At 37.3% G+C, this 7,706-nt stretch overlaps 1 protein-coding gene across 1 annotated transcript; it reads right to left on the reverse strand.

Annotated features, from left to right (window-relative positions):
* Window positions 1-3,222: 3,222 nt before the first annotated feature.
* LOC128199284 (uncharacterized) lies at window positions 3,223-7,308 on the reverse strand. The gene is made up of 2 exons (XM_052888197.1): window positions 6,713-7,308; window positions 3,223-6,632 (listed from the first exon to the last, which is right to left on the reverse strand). The coding sequence occupies exons 1-2, from the start codon at window positions 7,215-7,217 to the stop codon at window positions 3,301-3,303; spliced, it is 3,837 nt and encodes a 1,278-aa protein (XP_052744157.1). The 5' UTR covers window positions 7,218-7,308; the 3' UTR covers window positions 3,223-3,300.
* Between the last annotated feature and the right edge of the window lie 398 nt (window positions 7,309-7,706).

The raw sequence follows: 7,706 nt of genomic DNA on the forward strand, positions 1-7,706 counted from the left end.
CTTCTAGTCTATTAGTACCTCCCTATAAATTAAAAAAAAGTGTGTCAGCTCCGACGCACGAATGGAGTTTACTCTTTTCAATAGCAACGCCTGAAAAGTGAAAGGTGCGCAACCGAGGTGCAGCGCTGCGTGCGCGCCCGCCAACAGCGTGCACGTGCGTGCGGACGCGCTAGGCATGTGCACGCTATGGCGGCTACGTACGGTGAAAGGTGCGCAGAATAGGTTGCGCACAAAAAACGTACCGAGGGGTATAAATGAAAAATCGATTGTTAAGGAGTAAACTCCAATAAGTTATGAAATGACATGCGTTACGTTTTTTCTGCGCAACCTATTCTGCGCATCTTTCACCGTGCGCTGTGCCGCCAACAACTTGCACATCGCACCCATGTGCACGCATTAGGCGGGTGCGCACGCCGCGGCCTGCTGCACCTCGGTTGCGCACCTTTCACTTATAAGGCGCGAGTATTGAGACGTGCTTCGAGCTAGCTTTTTGTTTTTTTTAACATATACACTTTTTTTTGTTGGTAAACAGTGCACATCGAGTAGGGCTTTAGTAATACTTATGTTAAAGAAGACTAAATGTATAGAATTGTAAAATAACTAATAGACTTTATAATATACTTCACATTATATATTTTACTCTTACAATGATATAATCATTAAACAAACAAGCCCAATAACATATAGTATATAGGTATAGTCGCCTATACAGCATACCCTATGTACGTCTCAATACACTCACAGCTAAATTAGAAAGTTGCGCACTAAAGGTGCGCACCAAAAACGTGACACTTTTTCGTTAGTTCAGTTGGTTTTACCCCTCGGATTTTTCTCATACCGGGCGCCTTATATATAAAAAATCGATTCTTAAGGAGTGAACTCCAATAATTCCTTTATAAATGCGTCAGAGAATTATTTAACGAAAAATATTTGGATATTTGCTCAGGAATCCATCGTTAAACCTTAAACCTAATGTTTGATTCAAGGTCGGTATTTATAAACATAAATTTACCAACCACTTTCATTAAAGGTGAGAGGAACGCTCTCGTAGAAAATGACGCGGCTTCGAATGAAATATCGACCAATAAAGGGGGTCACATTGGATGTGGGGCCACGGTGCGGGGCTATGGAGCGGGCGGCATCCGCTCCGGGCATTTTGATACAAGAACCACAGCGTGGAGAGCGCAATGCGTTATACATTTGGTTGGCATTCCAACGGACGTGGTCCAAGTGTCGCTGTTTAATTATAATTTAAGGTATGTCATTTGTTTTGTCTATTACAAAAGTTTTAAAAATCTTTTTAGACACAAGAAAAGGCGTGTTCAAAGAAACGCGTTAAGTTACTTGGCTCTAAAAATTCAAGTGCGGAAACTTATTATTATGCAGTGTGACACAATCATTTTTTCATTCTAAATGTGTTATCGGAAACAGTTAACAATTATAAATATTTTTTTCTAAAATTTAGAGATCTACGCACGTACGCGGTGACAAGATCGCGTATTTCTATTGATTTGTAATTAAGATATCTTTGATGATAACTATGAAATATAGAGAATCTAACTTAAATACTTAATACTTATTAAAGAGTTTGGTGATGGTTAATGAAAAATATTTTTTGGCAGGCTACAAAGTTGTAGATCTCATATTGAGATCTTAGAGGGCCTTCACGAATTTGTTGCAAGAGGAGAGAGAGGAGACAGGTTTGAAAGAGGAGATAGAGCTCTTTTACGTGTTTGCGGTCCATCTGTCAGAGAAGCGAGGGACCCGTCTGGACGGTTCTTATTTCGGCAAGCTGTTACTTCAAAAGGATCAAACTTGACGATATTAGTGAGAAGGGCGACGTCACAAAGTGTCGATGAAGAGGAGTTTGTAGACGGTGCCTTTGCGTTCCATGATGGTGAGTAGGTACTTTTGCAATGTACAAAAGCTAATCCCGTTTTCCAAACAATTTCGTTGATATAAAATAATACATAAGTTATACCAAAAATTGATGAATCGAAAGAATCTGAGATCCTGAGAGACGATTTGACACAATTCAACCACTGCTCGCATTCCTTTAACAATCACGGCCTGAGCAGCTAACCTATTACTCAGTCTCGGTTGACTTTTTTTGTAAAAAATCAAAACATCGAAAATCTAAAAAAGAATGGTTTTATGATAATGTCGCAGCATACTAACAACGTACGGCAACATTATTCAATGTGGAATAAATTACTTACTTGGAAACATTTTAACTAAAATTTTAGTCTTGTTTTTTTAGTGACGTAATAATTATTTATCTTAAAATATTTCACTGATTTATTATAAAAAGATGGTAGATGCAAAAAGATCGTTAGACAGTAGTTACTTAGTTACATTTTCACTTTACTTTCCGTCGTGGATACTTGATCATTCTATGGTAGAGGTACTCGTAGTATCTAGGATTCTTTACGATCTAAGTTTTGAGAACTAATATAGAAGGTATTTTCTCCAATACAGAACAGCATGAAGGCACCGTGTCCCCTGACGCCACGTGCGCCTCCACTCACTACGGTCTGGCGTCGCCAGCTCACGGAGGAGTGTCCGCTCCCTCACATCATCACATGTTCTGGAACATTGAAGAGAGGCTCATGTGCACGCACCGGTTTATACCTGCTTCCAACCAAAGTGTTACGATTGAGGTGATTAATGTAATATTTATATGTATTTATAATAGTATCAGTGGCGTGAACTTCATAGACTCAATGCAAACCTATGTTGAACCACAGTATACATAGTTAAACAAGGAATTTTCCAACTTTTACTTAGTGTGCATACTCTAGTTAAAAACCTTATGCACGCCACTTAATAGTATTTATTTTTAACCAGACGCCGACGTAGGTGTATCACTTACGTAAGAAATCAATATGTCTTGGGCAAAGTGGCATGACTGCTTTGAACATCATTTCCTTTTATATGTGTTTTTTTTACTTGGTTTACATTAGTTGTTTATTTCATAGATCATAGACAATAAAGAAAATATACACGTCGAATCGTTCTGTAATCGAAGACCGGGAAATGGATCAAATTAAGAAACGAAGATATTCTTACATACATAGTTACAAGTGAAGCTAATATAGAGCGTGTAATAAGTATAAACTACGAGCAACAGGTCGTCGGCGGCTAGTAGTTTTTTTTTTATAAAAGACTAGCGGCCCGGTACGTGCTTCGCTACGTATAAAGTGAAATAAAATAAACAAATCGGAACATCAAATTCATTTATTTAATCAAAAAAATATTTTATTTAAAATCGAAATCAATTGCTAGCTATTTACAACACACTTAATCCAAAACATTTGGATAAACAATATTTTTTGTTTTTCCATTTTGAGCATAAATAAACAAACGGCTGGGGGTACCGACTCTGGAACAGGCAACATATAACTGGCCATGTGAAAAACAATGTTCCTCCAAATTCACACCACAAACGTGAAGTGTTTGACCTTGGGCCTTGTTGATGGACATCGCAAATGATAAACGCACAGGATATTGTAAACGTTTGAACTCAAAAGGCATATCAGTTGGAATCATAGGTATACGCGGTATCAAAACAACTTCTCCTTTTGATTTACCAGTTAAGATCGTAGCTTCAATCAAATTTGGCAATAACTTTTTCACTGCCAATCTTGTTCCGTTACACAGTTTTGGTGGATTAATATTTCGCAATAATATAATCGAAGAACCAACTTTCAGATTCAAGCAATGCGGTGGCATACCAGCCGGCTCCAATGAATTTAAAAATTCAATTGGATAATTCATTGCCTCATCTTGATTCATAACACTGTCAATTGATTTATATTTCGTGACTACGCCTGGCAGTTTCGCTTGAATTTGAAAATTAATTGCATTGACATGAATGTTTTTCGGTGCTAAAATGGCGCGTTCTGTCAACCAATCATGATTTCTGTAATTCTGAACAATATTCGGAAAAACACATTCAATCAATTCATCTATCGATTGCGCAATTGTACAAAAATTGTTCGGTACAGCGATCAATCCGTTGGTTCTGTCGATTTGTATTTTGCCGTCACCAATTTCTAACAATTGTTTTGAGAACTCATGGGCAGCTGGATCATTTTGTAGGTGAACACGCATATTAATGTTTAGTGTCAATTTTTGTAGATATCTCCAAAGAACTGATGACTTCAAGCAGGCATTTATTTCATCAGCAGGAGTTGATCGAGGAATGACAGGCAATGTTTGACGAAAATCCCCTGAAAGTAATATCAAAGCACCACCAAAAAGCTGTTGATTACCACGTAAATCTTGCATTGTTCGATTGAATGCTTCTAGTGATTTTTTATTCGCCATTGTACACTCATCCCATAAAATAATTGACGTTAATCGCAGAACTTTTGCCATAGCAGAATTTCTCGATATATTGCAAGTTGGAGTTTCAATCACCTGTACATTCAATGGCAATTTTAATGCAGAGTGTGCGGTCCGACCACCTTCTAATAATGTAGCAGCAATTCCCGAAGATGCAAGTGCTAGTGCAATTTTCTGATCTGATCGAATAGTCGCTAAAATCAATGATATAACGAACGTTTTACCTGTGCCACCAGGTGCATCCAAAAAATATAATCCACCTGCATTATTGGAAACGGCTTGCATGATTGTATCATATACATGTTTTTGCTGAATATTTAATTTGGTTATATTCGATTGTACAAATAAACGCAAATCATTACAGTTGAATTCCTGCTCACGTTGCAATTCACGATCAAACAAATCATGCATGGGACGATTTGGTGCGGTCATACCCAATTGTACTAATGCTTTATTTGCAATCGTTAGACATATATCTTCAATTATTATCAAAGCTTCGTTGCACATTTCCAAGGTAATCAACAAATCAGGATTTCTTGCATGATGACGCATACGAATTAAAATATCTTCTGCCATATAATTTTTATATTTGTTCCATAATTCAAGTGGATTTGATGGCATACATGTCGATAATATAATGGCAAATAGCATTCGTATTTGTTGTGGATGAGCTGACGTAGATGCATCATTAAGTGTTGAATCCCAATGTGCATCATCCTCCAACAAATGCAAGAGTTGACATGCTTCACGATATGTTTGACACAAATGACCGTCGACTGTCCTTAATTCTTGAAATGATTTTGGGCCATTGACGTTAACTAATAGCAATCGCAAATAAAAACACTCAGCATTGTTTGGATGTACTGTATACATTCTCCCAATTGCATCTGTTTTGAAAATGCCTGAATGCCCATCGACTGCTGTTCCTTGTTTACGTCTTTGAAATTTTTTTGAAGACACATTCCATGTATAGTACTGAGGCACTTCGGAATATAACAAATTTCTAGCAAATGTATCAGTTTCGCATAATTTGAAAAAAGCTGTCAACGTAGTCGCTGGTGGGTGTGCTGCTCTTTCCAATGCATTTGCTTCATTAAAATAAATACGTTGGCCATTCTCAAGATGCACAGCTAAGTGAACAACCACAGGATGTCTTTCGTGCATTGGAAACGACAGAATCCTCCAGACAGCTTCATTACTACTAATATAGCGCCCCAGTTGATACTGAGTAATTTCATCATTTCTATTATCACCAGCTACACCGAAAACAGCCATATCGCTCCCTTTATTTACATACTTGCAAATATATTTAATGGATTTGACTGAATTACAATACTCCACATTTATATGAGCCTTGAATATTTTCGATAATAATGGACAATACGGAACCACCCAACGATTATCAACTTCAACGTCCTGGTTACGCATTCTAATGGTTGCCGTTTTGCCATTATCATTAGGTGATCTACGTCTATACAACGGATATCCGTCATTGCCCGTTATTGTGTCTGAAGTCAATTGTCTTGGGTATCGTTTCGAACACTTTCCATCAATCATACATGGCGAATTCATATTTAGTTCACCGCACGGACCATGTATCATGTTTTTAACGACAACATCAAATAACTCAGGATCAACAGTTTGATCAGGAATTTCACCTGATATAACGTTATCGATTTGATCCGGAGTTATTTTATTTACCAGCCAAATTAATATATGTGCGTGCGGCAATCCCCTTTTTTGCCATTCGATGGAGTACATATGGCAACGCACCTCTCCAAATACACGTAATTTCACAATTAAATCCATAAGTGCTTTCAATTTTCGCCGAAAAACACGTGCTGTAATGTCATGACGATCAGTTGTCGACTGGCCTTCAAATAAATTGTTCTTGATGTCATCCCACTGCGGATTACATGTAAATGTAATGAACAGATCCGGTCGACCGTATTTTCGTACATAAGACATTGCGTCTTGTGCATATTCGTTCATATGCCGTGGGCTACCAATATACGAAGATGGCAATATAGTTAAACGTCCGATGTCATTAACATTAGCATCATTCGCTATCGCATCTTGCAAATGAATATATTCTTCGGATCTTAATTTTGCTTGGTTGAAACGAATATAATTAAGACGTTCAGTCTCTATTTTGGCATACATATCAACGATGTACTGATGATATAGTTTACCACATTTTAAGATATAATTTTGTTCTTGTGGACGAATCATCAATCGATACGAATAAAAATTCATGGCACTAACTTTTTTCTGTATATGTAGACCTGAAAATAATTACAAAATGTGACTTTAGAAAGTTGTAGAAATGAAATGTCAACACACTAAAAATAGGTCAATTATTTACCTGTTCGTGGATCAATCATTGGTATATTGATATGGTAACCATCGTCACCTTTCCAATGCAATATTGGGTACTGTAATGCATCGTAACTACGATGAAGTTCCGAAACACGTTGCAATTGCTCATTTCTACGATGAAGTACAATATCACGGGATTGAAACTGATCACCAAGAATTACAATTGCAACCTCATCAATTGTTGGTGCATTAAATCGCCTTGCATGCTCTCCAAAAGGTGTTCTATCAGCTCTTATTACGATTTTGTGATTATCAGTTGGCATACGATCGAGAGCAATTTTAAACAATTGAACTAATGCGTTATGCTGATGGAAAAACCTTTGTAGCTCACGAATAATTTCTCGTCTTGTATTCGAAACAATTGCACAACGTTGATCCAATTCACGATTTTCATCACCAATAAAATAAATTTGCAAAAATTGATGATCAGCGTCGGGGTATGGCAATAACGAACCAGCTTGATGATAAATCTGGCCCTGAATCTGTAACATGTATACAATTTTAGGTAAATCTTATATCAGTTTTTTTTTAAATATACTTTATGCTTCAGATTGATACAAACATGGAATAATCCTGTTGAAGTATTTACCTTAAACGTCGGCATAAAATTATCTCTAATAATTTTAGTTGCACCAAAAGAAGTCATTTGAAATGCCGAATTGTATTGTTGAATATGACTCAGAAAGTGCTTCGACGCTTGCGATGTCCCAAAAATAAATGAATACAATGGTTCGGGTGGAGTTTCTAATGCTGGCAATCTCACTTTGCCATTAGCACAACACATGCCGGGCGTTTCACCTGGAAAGTTAGCCGCATCACAATGTGGACATATTGCGTCCATCATTCCAATGTATCCATACATACTATAATCAATCTGACTGTTGTAATTAAAAGCAGCACGCATCATTTCAGCCAAAACAGCACGACGTATTCGTGATGGCCGTGCAAGATTCAGTACAGGTACTGGGTTAACAAATCCA

The sequence above is a fragment of the Bicyclus anynana genome, chromosome 1 (assembly GCF_947172395.1).
Source record: "Bicyclus anynana chromosome 1, ilBicAnyn1.1, whole genome shotgun sequence".
NCBI classification, from domain to species: Eukaryota; Metazoa; Arthropoda; class Insecta; order Lepidoptera; family Nymphalidae; genus Bicyclus; species Bicyclus anynana.